Raw genomic sequence first — 26,516 nt, 5'->3', positions numbered from 1 at the left:
GAGTAGGTACATGGCAAATATAAGTATTCAATTATGTGTTAATATATTTAAATATTGAATATCTTTGCACATTTATTATAATGTCCTGCTTTCATGTCCCTCCACCCCTGTCTCCTGGTTGTATCCTCAGTTATCTGCACTATGTGTCTGACCTGGGGAACGGAGCCCACTTGATTAAAGGCAACTCCAACAAGCCCCTGAACGACAACAACTGGCACAACGTCATCATCTCCAGGGACACAAACAACCTTCACACTGTGAAGATCGATACCAAGATCACCACGCAGGCAACCTCAGGAGCCAAGAACCTGGACCTGAAGGGTGCGTCGGCAATGTTCATTTCTATATCTTTTTTTTTTCTCTCTGGGTTTCATTAAAGTGGGCCAGCGGAAGCCTAGAGGTGAGAAAAGCAGGTTTTGTGGCTGAAAGGTTGCAGCAGCAGGATGAAGCCTCGGGGGTTTGGAGGGGAAAAAGCAAGGCTTGGCTCTCACTCATTACCACCTTGAGCAAGAACTCAGCCCCCCCGTCTGTTCAGCAGCCAACACTAATGGTGTGTGCTTGTGGAGCTGGGAGTTCACAGAAACGAACGTTCGCAGACCAACCTTGGGCAAAAGTAATTAGAAAGAAATATCAGTGAACAACATAACAACCTTGTCACCTAGAAGGATACGGACTTAATAAATGTTCTACCTTGAAATTCTGTAATTATTACTATTAATAATCTTCAATGAATCATTGCTAGTATTTCTGCTTTAGAAATAAAAAAAAGCCAGCATCAGAAATTTCACTGGATAAAGATTAGAAAATGTTTCTTTTTTAATTAACCCCAGCCATCATTCATATGCACAAATAACGTAAAGCAACTCACCATTTATATAATATAAGTCAAACTTCTGGGAATTTCAGTGGAAGCCCAGTTACAACGTTCTTTAAAATGATGTGGTTAAAAAAGCGTCATCGTCTGAGCTCTGCACCATGTTTCCTTTTATCCACTAGGGGTCAGCGTTGTCTTCTTTTCTCATTCCCTCACAGGCAACCTTTACGTTGGTGGGGTGGCGAAGGAGATGTTCAAGGAGCTGCCCAAGCTGGTGTTCGCCAAGGAGGGTTTCCAAGGTTGTCTGGCGTCAGTGGATCTGAACGGGCGGCTCCCAGACCTGATGTCGGACGCTCTGGACTGCGTGGGTCAGATAGAGCGAGGGTGTGAAGGTGAGTGGAAACTTCGAGCTCTGCTCGCTCAGTGATGAGTTTGCTGTGAAACTTTCCGTTTGACATTCTGTTTTGTCTCTGGGATTGACTGCAGGATAAACTGTAGCTTTAGTCTGGGTTTCATTTGTTTTGTTATTAAAAGAAGCTCAGAAACGAGAGATGTTTGAATTCACCTTATCAATTCAGTTTTCTTTGAGGCTCCTCTCATGAACTAACCTCAGGTGTCGACGTGACACCGAGCAGCCGCAGCTCCGTCCTCCTGTTCTTCTCACTCTTGTCCTACGAGGACGCACGTGCACCGTGACGCACACCAACCCCGCCAACCTGTGGCACATAATTTAACATCCATAAAGTGTGTTAGTATTCCGTTAGAATGCATCAAGCTCTGACACTCCTCTACAGGCAATCATTTCCGTTTCACTTGGCCATAATCTGATTATTCTCTCGGCCATATTTGTACCGCCAGTGTTATTTCTCATTTTATCCCCTTTCTGTTTTGCTCCGTGCATGCTTGTTGGATCTGAGAGTTTGCCAGAAGCGATCCTTTTGAATTATGTATGAAGCCTTTTGTTGCATGCATGAATATCATTTGCCCGGTCTAATGTGCGCGCCGCATCCAGAGACAATATTTGATTTATTTTTCATCGTCACTCACTTAGTTTAATTTCACAATTCATCTGCTCTTTTTTTTTTCTCTCTATTGACTGCACAACTTCTGATGTTTTCATGTTCCAACATAACAAATGTAATCAAATGCAGCGCCCTGTGTGGGTCTGAAGAACTTGCAGATTAAGTTGTGTATCACACGGAATAGACTGTCGCTCTCAATGGTAAACTGGCATCTATGGTGATGCAATTAACTGGATTGTGCTTCAGGAGTCAGTAGCATAGAGCTGCTGAATAAAGCAGGGATCATTTCACAGTATCCACGAGAAGGAATATACAGTTTTTCTATTACTTTAAGTATGACTAAACATCATGTTCCCTAAAAGTAACAATGAATTATCAATTACATACTTTTATGTAATATTACTGATGTACCACAGAGTATGAACGTGAATTAAAGGGAATAAATATGTGAGATTTTTGAGAATAAAGTCATAATATTACAAGAATAGATGCATAATATGACAGAGAAGAAGTCATAGATTTACGAGAAGTCGTAATTTTAGGCGACCTGTCATGTAAGTGGGGGGGGGGGGAGGTGGAGCAGCTCGTTAAGTTAGACTTTAGTTAAGGTTTCACAAATAATAACATACTTTATCATAAGTATCAGGACTTTGGAGAGTGTAAGAACCACACAGTCTTTTGTGGAGAAGGTTTGGTCATTGTCGACTGTGACGTTATCGTTTGTTACATCTACGTGATGTTCAGGGGTTTCAAGAGGGACTCAAGAGGGGTTTCCTAGTTTCTCAAGAAACAATGAGATCAGTTGAAGATGTCGGATCCAGAAGGAGAGGAACCAGCACAGGCTCTCCTTGCTGCTCATTCCCTCAACAGAATGTTGTTGTTTTTTTCTTTATTCTTGTAATAATACGACTTTATCCTCATTAAATTACGACTTTACTCTGTGATGGCATTTTTCTCAAAATCTCACTTTGAGATTTCTTTAATGTGGCCCTTACACTTGGTCATACTGATGCCATACAGTTTGGGTAAACCTGGCCCCTCATAAGCACAACACTGCCCCCTCTGAGGACAAACCCACCCTCCACTCGTCGCTCCGTCTCTCCTGCTTCATCAGTCTCTCTGACGTCTCAGTGCTTTACTAACAGCTGGTATACTTTGCCTTTTCCTTTCCTATTATTTTGCTGACAAAAGTTGCATTGATGAAAGCTGACTTGCAAGGTAGATAGCTCTGTCTGTTTGATCCAGCGTCTGATGTCCCCCTCCCCCTCTTTGCATCTGTAATGCCCCCCCTCCTGCACACACTTCTCCACAGTCTCTACCTCCACACACTCTGCACATATGGACTTCTGTTCCATAGGAATACAAGCACCATTCTTGTATCAACGTCCATGGGGCTCACACTTTGATTTGCACTAATATGGTCTTTACAGTTTTATTGGACTCTGCTGTTTTTTTTTGTTGTAAATGTTCAGATACTGTCCATGTAAATGATATTTTTGCATGACCCACAATAGTCTCCTGCATGAACTTTTTATTAAAAACTGAGGTTTTAATTCAAACTTAAAACTTAATGTTTGACATTAAACTTATCATTGTTGTTGTAAGTACGATGTTTATCAATGTCACATTCCTCGTATTGTCTCTGGCAGTCTCTACCATGTTATAACCACACAAAGCATCACGTTTTAATAATTAAATAATTAAATCAAAGGTGTGTTGCAAAACAAATACCTCTTAAATGGTGTCAGATCTGATATATTTTTGCAAATAAATAAATTCGTAATGAACAGAACAACATCAACGTACATTTCAAACTAAAGGTCCAGTGTTGAGGACTTAGGTGCATACATTAAATACAATATAATTTAATAATAATTATAATTTTTTTCACTCATGTATAATGACCTGAAACTAAGAATCCTTCTCTTTTCATTACCTTAGAATGACGCCTTCATATCGACATAGTGAACAGGTCCTACAGTAGCCCAGAAAGGACAAACTAATCAATGGTTTAATCGTTTTTTTTTGTGTATTTACAATACAATAATAAAGGTCACCATGGATTCTCCAAAACACTTTGAGGGAGTGGGTGAAGTGTTCAAATTTAAGTCGGTTACAATCTGCAACCTCACCACTAGTTGTCACTAAATCCTGAACACTGGTCCTTTATTTAAATCAATTACTATCTGCATCGTGTTTTACGTATAAATCAGAAAACATTATAAAAATGGGAAACCCTCTAATGAAACATATGATTCTGTACCTTACTATTTCTTATATTAACTAACCATATTTACAAGTTTGCCATCACATTTCAGTTGTCTCTTTGTCTAATTGACTCCTAGTAATTAGACGATGAAGACCATTCAATGTTTACTTAATAAGCAGATTCCAATGTGAAGTATTTATAATTATTAGTATATCAAGCAGTTACAGACAATTTCAATTCATATTTCTTTGCTTGTATTTCAGAAATATTTAAATCATGAACCATTGTGTTTTTTTCTTTCTTTTTTTCTTTTCTTGTAACACTGTGTACAGCTTTGTGCTTCTTTCATTTTTCAGCGTGAGCGGGCGACAGCAAACGCTTAAGCTATTAAGCTGATACTCTTTATTTAGAAAAAAGGTCATATATAAAGATGAGGTTGTAATGTATGTATCCAACATAAGCTGAGTAACTAAATGATTATATTACGGGATAGTATGGGGGAGTGTGACTTGTACTGTAGTGTCTTTCATTACTGATGTTTATGGGTCATAGATGTAGTTCAAACATCAAAATAAATACTATGATTGAAAAATGTGGCCTGGAAATCAAACACAATTCCACAGTTACAATATAGCATGAATAAAGGCATTTAAGAAAATACATGATAACACCATCCATCCATGCTAACCACTGTCATTCCACTGACATGAACTAACTCAGCGTCACGGTCACACAAACAGACACTAGACGATACTGCCTGCGCAGCTGCAAACTGACCTGAGCTCTGACTGGCTTCATGAAGTGACTGACTGACATTCACTTTAAACGCATCTGGAATCAGTGTTACACTGCTGTTTATAAGCACATGGATAACTCAGGACTCGACTGCTCATCAGGCGAGATTCATTATCCTGCGACCCCGTCACCGCTGGTAGTAACATGTAGTTTGAAAGACCCAGTTGTGTCCAAGTGATCGTCCTGGATGTGAGACAGTTTGGAGAAGAAAAGGAGAACTGCCTCTACTGAATTTATTTGGACTACTTACTGCAGACTCGGACGGATGTAACAATATTCAAGCAACATTAGATGTAGACACAGTGTAAATGCACGAATGCCCAATGCAAACAGGCTGTAACCTAATTCACTGTTGTATTTAATAATCTGAAGTGTAATTTTCAAATGTTAAATGTTAAATAAAACATTTAAATCACTAATGTCAGATAAATCCAAGTGTTAAGAATATTTTAACTTATTTTAATAACTTAAATGTTTTTACTGCATTTCTTATTTGTGGTTTTTAACTAAACAAAGACAAAATAATTGTTGGTTCAGGCAGCCATTTAGCCACCTGAACACTGGTAACTATTTTTCTAATAACAATAATAAAGGAGACTAAACTAACAGTTGTGTTTTCATAGGGTGGATATGTTATTCATGTGTAAGCTTCCGTCTGCAGAAGCCTATTGTCTGTACGTTCTGTGTGACATTTAATTCCACTGCAGAGTCGATGTGCACACACTCGTGTTGTAAAGGTCTGCTCACCGACTTGCTGTTTGTCTCCACGTCCAGGCCCCAGCACGACGTGCCAGGAGGACTCGTGTGCCAACCAGGGCGTGTGCCTGCAGCAGTGGGAGGGCTTCAGCTGCGACTGCAGCATGACCACGTTCGGAGGGCCGTTGTGCAATGACGGTAGGATGGCTTCCACCTCTTAATTCTAGGGCTTGTGAGGTAGAGCGGGTCGTCCTCTAACCAGCAAAGTTGGTGGTTCGATCCCCTGCTCCTCTAGTCCACATGCTGAAGTGTCCTGAAGATGTAAACCCTAAACTGCCCCTGAAGGCTGCATATAGATGTGCTGTATGAATGTGTGTGTGCGTGTGTGAATCCCAGTCAATAAGACTAAAGTGCTTCACAAACACTCCAAATAGGTTTTATTTATTTCTGTCTATTTCTGAAGACGCGTAGTAAACATGTTATTTTTAATTGACTTTGCACAGGCCCTCACTAACAGAAAATGGTGTGTCTCCGCAGTTCGTTTTAGTCCTGATGAATCATACAAGATGACATCCCTCATCCACATCTTACAGCATTAGATGCATGATTCATCCCATCTGTTCAGCTCATTAAAAACCAGGAAGACCTTGGTGCTAGACGTTTAAAGGGTGTTATCATCAGCAGCAGGGACATTTTTATCCTGCGCGTTCACAAGCGATTCTTATTCCAGCTCTCATTAATGTTTCCTGTCTGCGTTCTATATTTGTGTCCTAAAGGAGCACAGAGTTTGCCAGATTTATTACATAATTTGCTTTTTGCAAACTTTCCGATCAGACTAAGTAAAGAGGCCCCAAACTGTGCCGTCTACTTTCCACTGGTGACTGATGACTTGTGAGTCGATCAGTTAGAAAGAGCTTGACACGAGTTTTATTTCAGCATCTCTGCTCTGCATAAAGTGCAGTCGAGAGCTGCTTGAAACCCTGATGGGCGGAAGCCGCCACGTTTGTGACATCTGGCTGACGGTTCGGTGAGAGAGCTCATTAAAGTTTGAGGGATGCGCCACTAGAGGGAGCAACAAACATTGTGTTCTGCTAAATAAAACATCAACAGCAAGTCAAACAAGCAACAAAAACATTAATGACATTTACCGAAAGATGCACTTTAATGGCACCAGGATGCATTCTGTGGAGCGCTGCGTTGATACAATTAGAACGCACACACGCACACACACACACACACACACACACACACACACACACACACACACACACACACACACACACACACACACACACACACACACACACAGAAGCAGTCGTGCCTCCATGAGATCAGAGGAGATTACAGTCGTTCCCCGAAGACGTACCTGAACCATTACTACTACTTGTCTAACCCTGACTGTAACCTTACACTGACCTTAAAGCATGTCTTCACTTTGAAATTTAATGATTTACGTCATAGCGACTTGTTGTTTGTCCCCATGTTAAAGACAAGTCCCCATAACGGGACTCTTTAAAACCGATGTTGGTCCCCACAACAGTAATAACTGTACCACACACACCACACACACACACACACTAAATATTCAAAGTGCAATTTAAAAGTTCTGTGATATTAATCTCTCTTAAAGACATTTAAATGGGCATCTTGTTTTAGGGACTATTTACTGATTAATGTTTAGCTTTTGGGAGAACTGGGCCAATGTCTTGCTCCGCTTTTGGAAAATGGGCTACTTCCTTATGCCAAACATGCACAGGGGGATTTGGAATGGTCATTATTTTCTTCTGCAGCGGTTCACACAGTAAGGGGTGAATGGGCAAAGTGCTGAACTGCATTAAAGAGAAAGGAACGGAGTGGGCTCTGGGGATGACACAAAAGCAGAGGAGAGAGTGGCGTAAATGTTAATGCATTCCGTGTCACTTCCACCATCCCGATAAGGCCCCCGTCTTTTGTTATCAAGAGAAAGTGTTAATAGTTTCCTGTGCAGCCCTCATAGCCCGAAACATATCTGCGGCCTATGATAACACTAAAAGGATTCTTCTGTCCGCGCGGTGTGAGCTGTGACTGTGGCTCGTCCTGATCCCAGCCCTCCTCTGCCTCGTTTTACTCCCGCTTTCATTCCTCAAACCGCGTCAGGATCAACAGAGGAGCAGGGGCTCGCGCTGGAGGTGTTAAGGGATATTTTTTGATGGCGAACTCCTCGTGAACCTTCCCTGTGCGTTCGAGGGAGAAGACGTACAATTTGGAACTTGTTTTTTTTTATTCTCTCTCTCTCTCTCTCTCTCTCTCTCTCTCCTACCTGTCATACATATTCATCCTGAGCAGGCCCACAGAGCTTGTTTCAGCACTGGGAGCAGATCAGCTTACCACACATGTTCGCATATATTATATCTGAGGGGAAAAAGGGGCTCTACCTGCTGAGTGGAGTCACCAGAGCTGCTGATCTGACAAAACAATAAAGAAAAACAATAGGACGGATCAATGTGCAGGCCCGGGGGGGGCCATATGTGACCACGAAAGCATACTTTCCAAGAAATCTCTCTCACTACGCCTGATCTGAACTAGTCCCTCAGAGTAGTGAAGCGAGGCAGCCCTCCTCTGCCAAAGAAAAATCTATGAGTAGGAAAAAAATGAAGCTGGAGATGGTTGGGTTTTATCTGCGTTGATGGATTGTCATGGGGATAGAGGGACCGCGAGAAGCGTCTCCGAGGAAAATATCACTCTTTACCAGATATATTTGCATAAGCTGAAATGCAGGCAATTTACAACAGAGCGATGTCTCCGGAACTTTCATGGGAAGCTCGCTGCCTTTCCAGATATTTCTCCAGTGGGTCGTCTTTGCATCCCGCAGCCGCACAAGGAGAAAAACTCCATTTCACAGCTCCTGCCCCCCCCCCCCGTAAGATTTACAGCCAGGATGAAGTGTACAGGTGTCAGTCACAAATCACAGAGGAACCGATATCATGGCTGATAGAACAACACCCTTTGTATCTTCCACTCATTCAATTCAGATTCAACTCCAGTGCAATTTTTTTTAACACATTCTTGATTGTTGCATGAAAAAACACTTAATGGATTAGAATTTTATTTTTATCAAACACAGATATCAGCCAATTGGAAGAAGTGGGCTGAGACGATAATAAGTTTTGACGTCTGAATATTTGCAGATATATTTTAAAAAGAATTCAACACAAAGTGAATATGCCATCTGAAATACTCTGTATTCATCTTGGGAGATAATCCCAAAAGCTGTTTTTGACATCAATGCTAAATTACTTTACTCTCCTTCCAAACACGGATTTACTCTTGACTTTTCCGAAAATTCCACTGAGGTTAGAATCTGCTCAAAGAGAAACGGGATATCAGTGAGTCGGCATCGTTTTATTTTTAACATTGACGGAAGGAAAAAGAGGAGGAAGTGAATTTACAGGGAAGTGACAAGTCCTCTTAATCACTGCGATGGAAGTTATGGCCACATGCACATGGCTGTCTGTTTCCACTGGTTTGTCCTGGGGGGGGGGGGTGTGTGGACCAACAGCCTCAGCGGTCCACACTATGCACCGCGTGGATCCCCACCGACTCTGCAGCGGGTTTCATTTTTCAGAGCGATCCATCATTTCTCGGGCGGCGCCTTGAGTGTTTTATGATAAAAGTATTTCAACTTTTCAGAACAGCGCCGCACCTTTCACTTCAGAATGATAGTCGAGATGATGGCACAGATATAAAAAAAACAATCTTCACATCTTCTCTTCATCACCTCTCCCAAACACTTCATCCCAGTGATGTGGGTGAGTGAGTGTGGGTTTTTTTTTTTTCTTGAATGAACTGGGGACACGGTGGAGTCGTATTTATAGAACCAATTATCCCCACTGCAAGGCTACAGTGTGTAGATCTGGGGGGAAAAAAACAGAAAATACAAGACCATGGCCAAGATGAATCAGATTTCCCTCAGATCATCATGCATGTGAAATGAATTAAGGCGGTTGGGAACAGGGTTAAGTGTGTGTTTGCCCTCGTCTGAATCAGCTGCTCTTGATGCCTCTGGGAACTCGAGTAGCACACTGTTGAGCTCCGTCAGGACCCCACAGGCCCCTGAATTTAATTCAATCAACACACCTAATTGCCTACACTCATTGATATAAGTCCTCTAAATAGCCATGGTTTTTATTTTTCTCTGGGAAAATGTTCAAAACACACTATCTCCTCAGTGTTAGAGACAGTGGAAGGTCCTGGATCAGCCCCTTCGTCAGAATGCGCGCCAACATTTTATGGATTCTTTTTTGGCCCATGTCCCATCCTCCCACCATGTTTAGTGGGAATCAGTTCAGATGTGTTTGTGTAATCCTAAAATACCAATATAAATACCAGTTCCATAAACATACCAGATTTGTTTTTCATCAAGATTCACCAATTATTTTCAAAGAAATCAACGAAATATAAAGAAATCGCCCTAAATCACTATGTTAAAGAAAGTGATGAAAAAGCTCCTGGATCCGCCCCTTGATCCGGATCTGCACCAAAATGTAATGGGGTCTTCACTGATCCATAACACATCCTTCCAACAACTCTCATATAGCTTTTGGGTTTTTCCACAAACAAACCAGTAAAATAACAGACGGGTGAGGTAATAAAATGGCATTTAGGGGACACAGACTGTTTCTATCTGTGCAGGGTGAACTGATCAGTGCTGCTCTGCAAGTGTTAACTGATACTGGTAATCAGCTAAAACGTCACCTATTTAAATTATAACGTTAATATTGTCATAATGCACTGACCAGGACTTCCCACGCACAGCCTGTATTCAGGTGCTGGTTGGTTGCAGGGACATCTTAAAATGAAGATCAGAGTTAACCACCAAACTCTGAAATGACTTCCCGACGACTTGTCTTGAGATGTTTTTTGCCTTTTAGCTTTTCCAGGTTTGTCACTCGAGTAAACACTTTGTTGTGCAAACCAGAAGAACCAGCAAATTCCAAATTCTCTTTTCATCTCATTTCAGTGTGCAAGGGGTTAAATCTGATGATGTGTTATAGTACTTTGTATTTTGTTGTATCGATAATGTCCAATAGGGCTTGAATTACTGCTCTAGTTTTCTGGCTTGGTGTGTGTGCGTGTGTGGGACTTGAAACTCCAGTCTAGACTTCCTGAGGGGGTTTGCCTGCAGTGGTCAAGCGTCTGAGTGTAATGTACAGAGACAAACCGAATGGTGTTTGCTGTTAGGCTAAAGTGGGTCGCGGAGAGGCTATAGTGAAGGGTATGTCTGGACCTTCACGCAATTCTTGTCTCGCCTGACTGCTCATCCAGTCCGTCTTATAGCCAGAGCCATTAGTGCCATGTCAATATTGTATCAACAATGGAGTTTGTGTGTGGGTCCCGTCTCCATTGTCTCTGCCCAGGGGGCAAAGACGAGTCCCCTACTTATTTGTTTTCTAAAGTGTCTGAGTCAGAGCTAATTCCTGTGTCACTGCACCCTGAGAAGAGTCGGTCTGGGCCCTGGGCTCAATATCCACTATGTGATCTGCAATGGAAACAAGTCCGATTTTTCTTTAGCACAAACAGAAGAAAGTGAAAGAATTCTGTTTGTGTCAAGTGCCTCAACTTCAGGTAGTCCAAGAACGACTTCTTCTGTAAACACAGGAAGCCGCACACAGTGGTTGCATCAGTCCACAAACGCAAGATTTCAAATAAATATTTTAGAATGACGAGAACCGAGAATGGAGGAAATGGAGGAGAGTTCAGAAAAAATGAGCACAGCCGATCCACAGTGGTGAATTTCTCTGACAGTTATGTATTGTAAGTAGAAATATTTCAGGGGGCCCAACTGTGTGCTATTTTTCCTCACATGTTTTCTCATGTTTTTCTTTTTAAGAAAAATAAGTGAGAAAATATTACAAGATTAACTATGTGTCCCAATTTAGCCCATTAAGATGTGTTCCTTGAATTTCCCGTCTTACAAAGTAGGGCACTCCTGTTTCATTACAGTTTTGAGGGTCCTACACACACACAACACACACACACACACACACACACACACACACACACACACACACACACACACACACACACACACACACACTCAGACGCGGGCAGGAAATACTCCAGACAGTTTTGTCCCATTTGTCTGCGGCAGCATGCAAGAATTAGACCACTTAGTTTGGTTTGGATCGATACAAGGGGACACCCGGTCCAGTAGTGAGGCCAAGGGGATACGAGGCACTGGAGTAAACAGCCTGCTGTCACATGGAAGTAATGTTCCCTCTCGCCATGGACGTCGCCCTCTTTTAACGCAGCCCAGCGAAAAGAAATCCCCGGCGCTGGAAACATTTGAGCTCCAGTGTGTTTTTGAATGCTTGGCCTGGCTTCCAACAACCAATTGTGCCCCGAGATATGAGAGAATCAGTCTTAAGTGCCTCTGTGTATTCACCTCGGTGGCCCTTCACGCAAAATGTGCAGGCGACCCAGCACGTCCTATGTTGAGTTGAAGTGATCTGTTGTAAGGCAGCACAAAACTAAATGACTATTCTGGATAATCAATAGAGAAAACGATCATTTTCTATAAATAGTACAAGTATATGAATAAGCAATCAACATTTACTTTATGTGTATACCTGCAATGTATCTACCCACTACATTATAAGAGTAACTCTGCATATTGTGTGCTCATATTAATGGTCTTAATGAATAATTCTGGTCATATTCATTAGTTTTTTTTTTTACTGTCAACAAATCCTATGAAAAGACAATGAATTAATCCCAGTAACAAGTATTGTGTGTGTCCAGAGCGTGATATAGCTTTTTCCACTGAGCCATGACCTCCATTGTTTTCCTAAAACTATTAAAACACATCACTGAACCGCACTACGCTGGGCGGCGTGTTCCTTCATCACCACGAACACGAGCGCTGCAGTTTGTTTTAAGTCAGTCACAAGCGCACACAGCAGCCAGATGTGTATTAATCTGCCGCTGAAAATAGTCCCCCAGCAAATCGCACCATTTACGATCTGAGTAATGATTGGTGAAACGTCAGCGCTCAGCTGTTTGTGGAAATTACCGAGCCTTTTTTTTGGTTTTGTTTGATGAAGCACTATTTTAACAATTTGAACATAGTCAAATATTTAACCTCCATATTTATCACAAGCTCCTCGACTACAAAAGGAAGAAACCTGTTTGAAATAGGCCATTTATTTGAAGTCATGCTGCGTCTAGATCCACTTTCACGCCTCTCATACTGCATGTGTCAGTGCCGGGAGCCAAATAGAGCATTGTGTATTTGCTCTCACATATGTCCTATAGCTGCTGTTTGCTGTTCCAAATGAATACTGGCTGGGTCTGTTCCTCAACATTTCCATCACTGCTAAGAGACTTAAAGAGGATTTGTCGTTTTGTCCTCTTTTTTTTTGTTCCTTCTTTTACTTTCACTGATTCCTCCTCTGCGTCCAACTCACGGTCACTTTCTGTCCTAGTTATTTCCAATAATTTCCTCATGCTGATTGAGTGTCTGCATTTAAATGGGTTTCTGTGCCAGGAAGCAGTTGCCATATGTGGGTAAAGGCTGTTGGCATGGAAACCTGGTCTCCCTTTCCTCCCACTGTGGATGCTGTAACACGTCTGTAACTTTACCCAGGCAGGGAGGGCTGCAGAATCACTAACGCCTTTTAGCCGGCTCGGTAGAACACTGGAGGCTCATGGATTCGACTCAATACTTTGCTTGACTGATGGTGAAACACGGAATTCAGCTGTGAGGACACCGCACTCATGCCACTTATTATGGGATGTACTGCAGCTCCATGCTGGCACAGTGACATCAGTATGGAGGAGCAGCAGTGTCTGACATATGTTGGACGGCTTCATAAGACCATGCTGCTGCTCATATGGTGTGACAGAGCTCCCGGGTGCCCTCAGTAACACAGAATCAGTTGGGTATAACGCTTGTGAGGAAGTCCTCAGTCAGGGGCTGCGGCCCCGGAAGGACACGGGTCTACGAAAGAGGCGGCCGCCATCCGCCGCCCACAAAAGGCCGGACCAGGATGAGATTGACAGGTCTGTGGAGGATTTCCGAGATTTGCATCACCAGCTTGTCCCGCTCTTGTCGCCTCGCAACAGAGCTGCAGCTGAAGTTGAAAAACGAAAAAAGTATGAATGCCCCTTGGTGTTTTTCAGGTGTTTGGTTGGGTTGAAGCTTGACAATTGCATGCAAGAGTGTAGCCAATGCTGCCGCCGTTATTTCTTTAAGACACAGTTTGTCTCCAGTGCGCAAGAAATTATTTGATAGGTTGGCCGAAGAAGGATCCACCTGTTGGAGCCTTCGTTGCTTGGGGACGCATTTGTCGGCCACTTTTGCAAAAGCCTTCGAAATAGGATAGAGTAGTTATGCTGCTGTGGCACAATCAGTCTTCAGACGTAGCCCCTGAGTTGCGACAAGCTGTTTTGGTGCTTTTATAAGAGTTTCATTTAACAACATTCAACATTATTTTTGCGTCAGTGAACAATACGTGGTCCGATCAGAGGGACGCTCCAGCACATTTAGTTGCCTTCATTGTAATCTCTGTTGTAATCAGAGTCTCATCTCGAGCTCATTGCAGTGCAGTGGTGGGAACCTAATCTTTGAGGTGTTTTTTATTAATTGGTAGCCCGGGGGGGGCGTGTTGACAGGAAATAAGAAGCTGTTGTTTCTCCACAACACAATACTAATTAAAGTGTTGACTCAGAGACAGAACATCTGCTAAACTGCCCTGCTGGGTGATACACTGACACTGACACAATATTCCCCTCTCTCATAAACTCAGGCTATTGAACATGGCACTCAGGAGAACTGTAGCGAGACTTTTAAAACAGCCCTTTAAAACAATGCTTACTTTTACGCAACTGTTTAAAAAGTTTTGATTGCTTCTGTTGAAATTCTGTGAATGATGATTTCATTGAAAGAAGTATTTTAATTGGGTAGGAAATGCGATTTTTAGATCGCTGAATTGCAAATTCAGATGCTGATGGACATTGTAATAAAAATGTAAGTACATTTTTTTCCCCATTGGCAGCAACACAAGAAGCAGTTGATTGTGGCGCATAGTTAGAGACAAATGATGGATATTTACAGATTATGAATGTATGTCTAGTAGAGGCAGACAAAATAAATAATGGATAAAGTATATCTCAGCAAAATGTAGATAAGTTACTGCAAATTCAACTGAATCCTCAAAGATTCTTGTGTATTTGTTGGTATCCAAACTTTGCTTTTAGAGAGGACACCTCTTACCTGCTGAGCATACTACGTTTAAAAGGCAGATCCATTTTCTCTGTGGTAGGTGAGATGAGACCAGTGGGTTGGATCTGCAGGCGGTCCTGTTCCAGACGGACCATTTTTTTGCTGCACAGGATCAGTGGCTCTACTTTCTGTAGCAGTGCAATGTACTTTCGAGTCCATCGAGCCAATTAAGTACCTGCAAGTAGACACAGCAATGCCTTATAACACTGTCAATATGTCCTCCAGAATTAGACAGTAAAATCCGTTTGCCTGTTCATTCCCTTTTAGAATGAGTGGATGGCTATCGACAGGGTGACATTATTTGTTTGTGCAGTGGGAGAGGTTTGGGGCAGGTTTAGCCACAAAAAAACAACCTTGTTAGGTTTCTGGAAAGATCAAGGTTTGGGTAACAACGAATGCTTTAAGGTCAGGGCAGCTCAGCTTTCACTGTTACAGTTCAAACCCATTAGTCATGGCTCAGAAAACAATTTTGGCCGTGCCTAAAAAACCGCAGGATTATTGCCCGGAGGAAACAGGAAAGAAACGGCAGTGTCACCCATCGTTTTCTTTGCCAATCCATCAACCTTAACTTCCTGCCTATATGGACTTTGTTGTTGTTGTGTAGTACTGTTGCTGGACTCCTTCAATCGCTCCCCTCATAATTACCGAGGCCACGAGAAGAAAGAAAACATAAAGATGTGTCATTTTAGGGCACTTTGTGCAAAGACTGGTGGAGTTGCTCTTGGGAGGTTAGGTGCTAATTTGCTAAGAATCTTACCAGCTCTCACATGAAGAAAGTAATTGACAAACCTTCTACAGTTCTGCCATTTAGCTTGAACGAAGCCTGAGGACAAACACCAAAGCATGGTGCGAGGTGGTTTTTGATAAGCCTTCATTGTGGACTTTTTGGTTGTTTTTCATTTTGTGTAACATAGACCCTGTAGCAGCCCTGTAGCATTTTATTTTATACCAAGTAACTCCATTTAATTGTTTTTCCAGTTTGTAATGTTAGTGTGAAAGCCAAACTAAAGTAAGTGCTTGATAGATAAACGTCTTCTTCCCCTAAACCCTTTTTTTTAAATCACACAATTGTTGCGCTCCTCTTCAGGACATGTATGTATTGTGCCTGAAGTAAATGTACAGGAGAGTCTAAATATACTTGTGAAATGCCGTCACGCAGCAAATGCACAATCCTTGGTTTCACAAGGGGCTTTTCCAGCCAGTCTCCGTAGCAAACAAACAACTGCTCAGTATGTTCGAGCATAGCTCCGTGCTTTGAGTATTATTAACAATATGCACAAAGGGCTTAGACAATGCAAACTCGTCTCTCTCTCACCATCATGGGGAGGTCGATAGTACTTCTCCATCCGGATTGTCCTTGAAGTCAACCAACTTCTGAAGTTTTTTATGCATAAAGGACAGATTTTATGTGTGGCACAACTCAAACCCTTTCTTATCGCCAGGCAGCAAGGGGGGAGAGCACACATAGATCACTCACTGCCTTAGCCAAAGTCAGTCCCAGGAATAGAGCTGTCTTGACTGACTGATTTAGAGAGGAAACCTGCTTAATAGGCTCGAAAGATATTTTAGACTGGATATTCAGTGTTGGGAGCTGCCACCCCACTGGCAACCTTGAGCATAAATCAGTGGAGGTTTCCTCTTAGCTCATTCAAGAGACGTGGTGGTAGATGTTAATCAAAAGTCATTCATTACAAAAGATCATTGCATGCGTCAGACCGACCCTTCAGGTCTGTGAACTGGATGTGGCTGTAGTAGTTTTTTAATGTAATGGAGGTCAACATAAAATAAAAGGGGGCAGGGGGCCAATTTCAATTTTTTTGTGGGCATGACAAAATAAATGCAGTGAAGGCTGCAAGGCTAGTCTCTGTGGACAACTGGAGTCATGCTGCTTCACTCATTGTGTGTGTGTGTGTGTGTGTGTGTGACACACTTTTACTAATATACAATGCGTGCTGTGCTCCAGGCCATTGACCTCTCTGTTACCAGAGCCTTCACTTAGACATGAGTGGCTCTACATACTCTGGGACTGGCGAGACTGGTGGCTTCCTACTTTCCTACTTGGTTTTCCACTGCGCTTCATCGCATGCATTTGTTGTTTTTTTTGGGAGGATTTGCAATTTATCTTGTCCCCTTTTCTTGATTAATTGTGGTGTTACCACATCTTGTCAGGGTACAGTAAACTACATTTTAGATTTGTGAATGTTTGATTCAGCAAACAGTGAAACTATAGCTTTGCCCCCTTCACACAACAACGGTACCAAAACTCCACTTTATTTCAGGATTTACTAACGACCACCGTACCCAAACTTTTTATCCAACAACACACATGACGATAGTTCACCATACAGCTTGCAACATCTGCCCGGCAGCTAAATGTGTTGCCACTGGTATCCAAAACCTTGTTTAACTGTTACATGGTGTTTCCTACTGAGCTCTTAAAGCAATGATCACACTATGTCCATGCTGTTGATGCCTTGGAGGACAATGGCAACACATCAGGAATATTTTGCTCATGACACCTCCTCCTCCAAAGGACTCTTTGAATCTGAATCAAGAGGTGACTGTAACTTGAGAATAATGTCCCAGATTGTGTTACGTCCTCCCAGGCACTAAAGTAAGTGTCGGCAGCAGGTTCTCCACTATTGTCCGCTATTCAGACATACTTTTCAAAATAGTAATAGGACTGTGAAATAACTTTTCCTTTCTACAGTGTCTTCTATCCTCATTCCAAAGCTTGCCCTTCTGCCAGTCACTCAGCAGACCTTGTTCAGCTGCTCCTCTTCACCTCACCTCGGTTTGCCCTGCGCGGCTTTACGTTGCTGAGCCTCTCACCTTTTCTCAATCTCCACTGGAGTGAATGTCTAACAGAGTAGCTTTGATAGTCGGTGTTCAGTTTCTTAAAGGCAAGAGCCACAAGCGACTTCACACACTTCTCTATTTGTCTGTGAAGATCGTATTCACTTGCCTCTTGTGGCCTGAATGGTTTCAGGTTTTCTTGGATGATTTGAAACTGAAATAGGACTGAAAATTATACAGTGATAGATACCTAAAATATCACATGTGATGTTGTCGAAGTTTAATAGAGATTTGAGTGCACTGTGAAAGAAGAACATTGGTGAAGAAGAACAAGTGATGGACGGCACTCTCTAGTTAAACTTTGAGTATGAAGGAGATTATTTATGTGCCTGTATGTAGAGGCATCCTCACTTGACTACCAGGACTGGCTTCAGAATGCATGTGTATATAATGAGCTATATTCATGATGGTATTTTCAAGAATGAAAATGAGTTCACAGTAATATGCCTCTCCATAAAGAGTAGATCTTTTTTTTCCTCTTTTGCTTTATTCAGTAGTTTTGTGCCAAAGGGAATAAACGTCATTCAAAAGGAGACACAGGGCTTTTGTGAGGAGTGGAGATGGTCTGTTTATAAACTATTTTTATTCAGAAAAAAATATTGTTTTCCTCTGCTACACCTTTTGTTGTTGTCCCAGTTAGCCGGAGGGAGGCTGAGTGGTTTGTTAACAGACAAGCTGTGGGCTCCGTGAGGGGGACACAGTCCGTCCTTGTCCTGCTCAGGATGACGCACTCTGAGAGGGGAGCTGATGTATTTGGGGACGCATTTCAGGAGAGACAGACAGACACAGTGCCCCAGTGGCCCACTGCATCTTGGGAACTGTCGGAGGAGATAGAGAGAAAGCCTCCGGAAAGCTGCTGACCTGTGGCCCCCATCTCTCTCACTGACAGTTAGGATTTAGTTTATGCATTTGCAGACACATCATAGTCGCACACCCACACGCTGACACACGTACGCATGCACAACACACAACACACACAACCTTTACTTGCACTCATGTACAAGGATTTTTGAATGTTATGTCTGCCGCTCTTGATCTTAATGTGAATTTAAATGGATTTATGGTAATGAATAACACTGTTGTGGCATCATTTATGGATTGGAAGGAGAAAAAAAAAAAACCCTACTTGGTCAGGTTAGCCGTGCTCAAAAAAGCATCCCTCACTAGCAGTGTCCAGTGAGCGAGAGGAGCACAAGGAGCACAAGGAGCCTACTGGCGATACAAATACTAAACAGCTCAGTGTGCAATAAAAAGGAGGTCCATCTGTTTATCTTCCGTATACACAGTCTGGGTCTCCTGGAGCCCTGCTTATGGAAAGGATGCTGTGTGCAGTGTGTACATGTTGGGAGCTGCAATGGTAAAACAAAGAAGAGAAAACAGCAACATGATTTGACTGTGAACAAAGACCGGAAATAAAGATGGATGACGCGTCTCCTCTTCAATGCAATACATACAATCGACCAAACGGGAATTAGTCGCATCTGTCAATCATGATATTCATTGTAACCGCTTATAAAATGAGCGCTTGTACACTGATGTTTATAACCAATAATGAACACTAGGACATGCATCGATGTGATAAGAACTAGCTGCAAGGATTATGTTGAAGATGTTACACGTACATATTAAGTTGTACAACTCAACATACCCAAATCATTTAATATTAAGAAAGATAATAATTTATTTCATTTAAATTCAATTCAGTTTTATTCGTATGACACCACATCATAATACTTTGACTTTACAGAATGAGGTTGAGACTAAACCATATTATAGAGAAAAATCCAACATTCACTACATGAGCAATGAGCACTTCTCACAATCTCCCTTTTAACAGGAAGTCGCCTCAGACAGCAGCAGACTGTGGGCGGGTGACCATCTGCCTCGACAGGTTGATAAAACTGCTGCGGCATGAAAATACAACAATGAAACCCTAATAACTTTCTGTATTAATGGTGTCAAAAGAACGCTTCTGAACGTAATTCAGCGGCGCCATTAAATTATCTATAATGTTCAAGTCATTTCAGACCAAATTAAAGTCGGGATGAAGGAGAATTGATTTGTGGAGTTTGTTTTACTTTCTTTTTATAAATGAAGTCGTTTTATTACAGCCACCATGCAGCGCCATTTGCTGATTTGATTTTACAACACTAAATGTGCATTATTTCCTATTAGTTGGCTGCTTTATCAGCTTGAGTGGTGTTATTTATGTAGTCTGCAAACACTAGTCATAATGAACAGTGTTTGCATTTCACATTAACCGTGACATTTTGCGGTTGGTGTGTCGCCGAGCTTTCGGAGCCTACATGTATGTTTGCTCTTTTTTTTCATTTAACGTAATAATCATCGAGTGTTTGACAGCAGCACACGCATGAGCGATGGATATTCATGGGAAGAGCTAATCACTTAATGATGAGGGCAGTCGTGGCTTTCGGTGAAGACTTGAATCCACGGAGCTCGGCGGCGCGTGAGTCAGCGGAGGAGCCCCTCTTTGACCCCGCGGAGCTCAGAGCACACTTCACTTCCTCTAACTGATGCGGCGGGGCGTAATCTGACAGAAAGGCACCCTGATGTAACATCCTCTGCTAACACAAACAGTATTGACACCCTGGCCTCACCCCCTGCGCGGAAATACTGTACAGCTTGTGTGTTTGTATTGAGCGTTGACTCCCTGTATCTGTCTGTTCTTATCATGTCACATCGGCGGATGAGTAAGACAGCGCTGTGTTTCTATTTCTGTACACACATTAGCATCAGTGCATTGTGTGCTCCTCTGTCTCTCTCTCTCTCTCACTCTCCATCTCTCTCTCTCTGCAATGTCTGCAAAGCATGTTTGGATGAAAAATGACACGTTTGATACTCGGGTTGCATGAAGAGTTCAGGTTTATTAGTGTATCTTAACGTAGGACTGGCAATGTGTTGAACTTCTATGGCTTGGTGACTGAAGTGAGTGCGACCTGTGAGCAACCCCTCAGTGCTGCTTTATATACCGGGGGGAAGTAGAGGTAGGGTTGGTAAATTGTTCCTGTGACACTTTGTATCTCATTTGTTGAGTCGGTGTATGGGTCTGTCATTAACGGACCTGCCTGCCCGTGAGCACCCTGGCCATGCTCTGGCTCGCGTGGTCATGTGTTTTGGGGGCGTGGCTTTGAGGAGAGGGCTGATGGGAGGGGTTGTATTTTTTTTTTTTAAAGTGTAGCCCCATGCTCTTGCCAGCTTTCCCAGGATTACCAACCCTCGCTTTAAATGTAACACTTATCATATAAACATTTTGAAACATTTACATGACTCCATTGGGCATGTATGGTTGATAACTGGCATTTTGTGACTTATTAAAGTGTCTGCGTTTTCCCCTGTTAAAAGCTTTTTCTCATTTTTTGGTAGCTTTTCCTCACCTTAGTCGAGGGTTAAGGGCAGATGATGTCGCACCTTGTGCATATTGTTAAGCCCTATTCGGCAATTTGTGATTAGAAAATGATCCTTTTCACCATGGAACCTAAAGCTAAAGGCCTCCTGAGACCCCCGTCCATTGGGAACACATATGTCGCCGAGCCTGGCACAGATGTGTCAACTCCAGCACACAACAGGTGCACCCGGTTCATGCACGACTTGGCCTGCATGCTTCATCTGCTCCGAGCCAACAACAGCATCTGATAGACCAAATAGCCCCGTGCTTAGAGACACAATGTGTAAAATAGCCCCATTCATGTGCTGACCTTTCAGGATGCCACTGATTGTGTCCATTAAGACACAACGTTGCTGGTCGTGGCTCTCGAGCAGAAACATCGCTCCTCTAAAGGGTCTTCGCATGTGTGATTAAGTGTCACCTGATGGCCCTTTAACTGATTTAAGGGCCCTGCTACAGTCAGGTCAGGTACTCTTAGACCACACATCTGCTCCTCTCCCTCCGCTCCCCCCCGCCCCAGCTCTCCAAAAATCATCTCATCAGCTCTGTGGTTGCAGTCTTAAGTGAGTAAGAGAGACCACTCTTCTCCTTTTATACCCTTTTCTCTCCAAGGGGCTATTAAACCCAATACCAATTTCTCCCCCTCTTACAGATTACTTAGTTTAGAAGTGTGGGGGGGAGTCAGCCACATTTTCCAACAGATTTCTCCTTTTTTTTCCTCCTCTTTCGTTCTCAGATAACTCTCGGTGGCTTTACTTTATGGTTTGTACCTTAAAATGAAACACAGATAAACAGAGGAACCTAGATCCAAAAGGGGAATTGTGCTCAAAGCATCACATGCATCAGAGACTTTGCACAATCCTTTGGGTCTTAAATGGAAACAAAGACGAGCTGTTTCTGGCTCTCTGTCAAGAAGACGTCTCCTGAACGGGAAACAGGAGTCAGAAAACAATAAGGGAATCAAAAAGGACTCTTCAGTGGTGAAAGTTTAGTCGGGGAAGAGGATTTTCTCATTTCGTGGCCGACGCGCCTGCAAATCACGTGTTTAAAAAGCGGGATGAGGTCTGCAACTGTGCCCAAATTAGCTGGAATTAGTTTCGGTCGTGGTCCCAGGTGTTTGCTTTTGTGCAGGCACAAGGAATTCACTTGTGAATGTTTTCCCCGAGGCTGTGTGCACGCTCTCTGCTTCTCTGGCTTCTCATACTTCAGTTAGCCAATTTGTCAAGGAAAATGCTCGGAGCAGAGGGCAACCTGCTGAAGGCTCATAGTGGCATTCACCGAGACGAGCTTTTAAGGGACCGACCTGAATGAGAGTAGTTTATGGGAGACAAGTGAATGTCGTCTTCTGAGTTTGAATGTGTGGAGTGGATATGATGCAGTGATGAGTCATTTTGTTTTTGCTTTGGTTCTATTATTTAATTGCATTGAATACAGAGGAGCTGTTTCACTGTGGCACAGACGTGTGATAATCCCACAGATCATTTGTGCATTTTACAGTTTCGCCACTTGGGGGCACAAATGAATAAGTAACTAATGGTAAATCTGATAAAGGTGTAACCCGGCTGCTGATGTCATTGACTGCAGGTGCTGCATACTAACACACTGTTTCCACTAAATGCAAACTAAAAACAAAAGCTTGGACAATGAGTACAAATTCATTTTTATTAACCCTCATATGAAGCTTTGCAATTTTAGATGAAATGTTCTTTCCCTGTAAAACTTTGCGGTTGAGGACACGGTAAGTCAGGTTGTTGTCCTTGGCAAGCAGCCGTGATAGATTGCCTTATTAGGTGTAATTATGCAGATTGCACTGTTGATAATTATAAAAGTGTAAACACATTCAGCAGGAATGTTCCTTTTCACCATTGCAAATCCGAAGACGGCGCTGCTTTTCGTGCTGCTGACTTTGTAGCACCAGGTGGCTGGAGCAAGTTATTGAGATTCTGCAAGGTGAGAGCGACAACGCTGCCTAATGTGTGCAGCATCTGTTTTGTGCTTCAATCGCTTTCTCTCACGGTATGGAAACGCACAATACCACATACACCAGAGGAAAAAAAAGAGATATCCTCATGTGCTCTCGTGCCAGATGGCAGATTATATTCATTTTACTGATTATGTTCACCTTATAACAAAGTATCTGTTCTGCTGTTACGATGAGCCCTCAGCTCTGATGCATTTGTACTCAGTAAATGGATCAAGTGAAATGTTTGTCATTAATGTTCGTTTAATTGGCCCCTCGCTTTCCTCAGGGTTTCTTTCATTGTCTTCATGCGAACAGTCAAGTGAAAAAGAAAAAGGAGACGGACATATTATCCTCTGTGTCACGCTGCCTAAGTTGGCTTTCTTTGGGCATGAAATGCCTCTGCATTCCCTGTAAACCGTAAAGATCAGCTCAGCGGTGCTTACAGTGTTTCTCTTTTTTCTCTCGCTTCAGCTTAGAACACAGCGTTTCAAAGGGGAGGATGTTGAATGGCCAGTGTGCAAACACAAGCAGGCACACTGCAGCTGAGCCTCGCGCTCTCCAGTCCTGAACTCTGAACGCTGAGCGCACTTCCCAGCTGAACCGGATTGTGTTTATCAGCAGGGCTTTTATGTCCACATGTTTTCTACATTCCCGTAACCCGCGCTGCACACCGAGTCTGGGATCAGCATTCTCTCTCTTGTGAGAAATGGTCTTTTATTAGCAGGCGAGGCAGACTTGCCCAGATTCAGCACCGTCCCTGTGGACAGTGCTCAACTGCCAGCTCCTGCATTGTGCACGCTTTGTTTACGCGCGTGTGTGTGTGCGTGCGTGCGTGTGTGTGTGTGTGTGCGTGCGTGTGTGTGTTCATGTGTTTGTGATAGAGAGGGAGAGAGAGAGTTGCCTTCAGTATTTGAGCTGCAGCATCATCACTCTTCTAAAATCTTGCTAACGATAGACTGCAGAGTTCAGTAGGTTGAGAACTCGTACAATACACTTTTTTTCCCTGGACTGCTTCGCTGCAATTTTCACATCCACGGGACAATTATCACAAAACTTTACTCTAAATTTACAGAGCAGGAGTGAAAAAGGATGAAGAGGAAAAAGAGACACAGGGAGAGGAGGAATAAAGGAATCTGCAGAGATGAGATGATAAAAGTAGCAACAGGAAATAATTCAGCCTGTGCTGCATTCACGTCTGCTTTCTCTCTTCTTTTTTTACTGCTCATTATTGCATTACTGTCCACACCGGAGAGTGGAAGTGAAAAGAAACGGTGAACAGGGGGAGTGGAGGGAGATTGTGAAAGGAATCAGAGCTGGGGGACATAGCTTCAATTCCTGCTATCTGCCTAAATAGGCTCTTCCTCTGCAATGCACTCAGGCACCAGTGATTCGCTATGTGAATGCTGCCCATTTGCATAGCCACTCTCCCTCCCGCTTCCTGGCTGGCTGCTGAGGCTCCCCCTCCCTCTGCCGTCCTTCTCCTCCTCCTCCCCTCTCTCTCCTCTTCCTCTTGCGCACATCTTCTGGAACGACGCTGCCGATACTGCCTGCGTGTGTGTGTGTGTGCAGTGAGTTTGTGCTCCTGCCCAGGGCTGCTCTCTCAGGTACTGGCGTTGCTACCGCTCGGTCTCATTGAGAGCAGAGATCTCTGGATGGGGAACGGGTGCGCTCGCACTTGGCACAACTTGCAGGTGCAATCACGCTCCTCTTTCTCCCGTGCGCTGCTGCAGCTTGCAAATGAGTCTGGGATTTAACTATGGTACAATTCCTCTGGACATCCTTTGAGACCCCTGGAGGAGGAAAAGGAGGGAAACTCGGAATGTCTGTCTTGGTTTTCTGAAGAAATCCACTTTGCACAGGTGCTGCCAGTCTCTTCTCAAGTTGGCTTCCTTCTTTTCCTGGCACTTGTGTTTTTTTGGGAATATTAACAGTTTTTGGTGCAAAGATGTTTGTGATTTTGTGAGGAGGAGAGAAGAAGAAAAGAGAGAAACACAGAGAACAAGGGAACTAGGGGAACTGGAACGGGCTGGGATTTCTCCATTGCCGTTGCCCTAATTTCTTGAGTGAGTGTTTTTGATTGTTTTTGTATGATGATTTATGATACTTCTTTACCTCCCTGGGTTCTGCTACGGATTTCCTAACTCAGTGGAGAACAACAAGAGGCTTCTTTTTTTCTCTCCCCCACAACCGACATTTTGTGTTGTGTCCCTGATATCTTTTTTGATTATTTTTCTCTGTGGATCTGTGCGAGTGTCTCCGGCCAAAGTGAGATTTGTTAAGGGGAGAAGTATGGGGCTGTAAAGGCTCGCTGCAAGTCCCACCTTCATCCGAAGCCTCATCTGGCCACTCAGGGAAGATGTTGGAAGGCTGGAGGTCACAGTTGGCTCCCCTGAGGCCCGTGGCCGAGCCCCTAACCTGGAGTTCGGCTTCCCTCGCCCACCTGGCCTTGTGGATCACTGCCCTTGCCCTGGGCTTTGTGGCAGGGTCAGAACCAGGTGCTGTGGATAGTCTCCACCACATTCACCTCTCCCATGGAAACAAGCGTCACCATATTGTGCCTATTGCTATCCACAGATCACCTGCATCCCTAAGAGCAGGGCACAGTAAGTATTTCAAAATCTTACAATCGATTAACTCTCTTTGCATATGGACATTTTTGAGAACTTTATCAATCTGTGCTAGCCTGTGTTACTTCCTATTCAATCTTGAAGTATTGCCTCATCTTGTTTGCTTTTGGTTTTAAGAATCCCCTCCCGTGACACACACACACACACACACACACACACACAGCTCTATCAGACACAGTAAGCTTAGATCCACCCCCCACCCCCTTTTTTTCCCTCCTCAGCAAAGTGCCCTCCGTCTCCATGTCTGAGATTAGCCATATCCCTATCTCCAGATGCTCCGCTGTGTCCAGATTAGGCAGGATTAGAACGCTGTGGCGCTCCATGTTGCCCCCGGGTGTTTGGAGGAGGAAAATATGTATTGCCTCCAGCTCCGCAGGGCGTAGAGCCGCTCCTGGCCCCTGCCCAGCGTGGAGCGTAGCTGAGGGCCCTCTCTTTGCCCCTCGTGGCGAGAAGGTTCACGACACAGGCGCTCAGAGCGGGGGAGGGTGACGTAAAAAAGGGGGGAGAATCTCAACTATGAGGATTTATATAACCCCAGCCCAAGCGCTCATGGTAGAATGCAGCATGCTCGCCTCAATACAGTATGTATGAATGAGTTCAGACATACTGCAGTTAGTTGTTTTTTTCCACTGTCTTCGGCACTGGTCTCCATTTGTGTTTTTCACTGCGAATTTCACTTGAAGACTGAGGCTGACACTGAAAAGAAGAAAATACTTTTCCTTAGTTGTCATACTGGCAGCAGTTTTCAGTGACGTAATCACTATTGGTGTAACACTGACGTAATGCTTGTTTCCAAAGAGTAGTACTGCTTGGCACTGTACAGAAGATTCTCTCTAATGGTAAAGTTTAGTGAGTGATAACGCCTT

General features: G+C 43.3%; 1 protein-coding gene across 40 annotated transcripts in view; it reads left to right on the top strand.

Moving 5' to 3' along the window:
* The window catches only part of LOC118119247 (neurexin-1a), a 254,382-nt gene that overhangs the window by 123,019 nt on the left and 104,847 nt on the right, over positions 1–26,516 (top strand). For 36 of the 40 annotated variants that reach the window (XM_035173037.2, XM_035173025.2, XM_035173019.2 and 33 more), the window contains 3 exons: positions 131–321; positions 1,033–1,206; positions 5,615–5,734. In XM_035173037.2, coding sequence (XP_035028928.1) covers positions 131–321; positions 1,033–1,206; positions 5,615–5,734 — 485 coding nt within the window. Of the gene's footprint in view, positions 1–130; positions 322–1,032; positions 1,207–5,614; positions 5,735–24,544; positions 25,627–26,516 lie in introns of those variants that run through there. The other 4 variants (XM_035173046.2, XM_035173045.2, XM_035173044.2 and 1 more) reach the window with 1 other exon arrangement.

Source organism: Hippoglossus stenolepis, chromosome 12, assembly GCF_022539355.2.
Source record: "Hippoglossus stenolepis isolate QCI-W04-F060 chromosome 12, HSTE1.2, whole genome shotgun sequence".
Classification (NCBI taxonomy): domain Eukaryota; kingdom Metazoa; phylum Chordata; class Actinopteri; order Pleuronectiformes; family Pleuronectidae; genus Hippoglossus; species Hippoglossus stenolepis.
The sequence above is the reverse complement of the archived record's forward strand: the minus strand, read 5'-3'. Positions and strand labels throughout refer to the sequence as shown.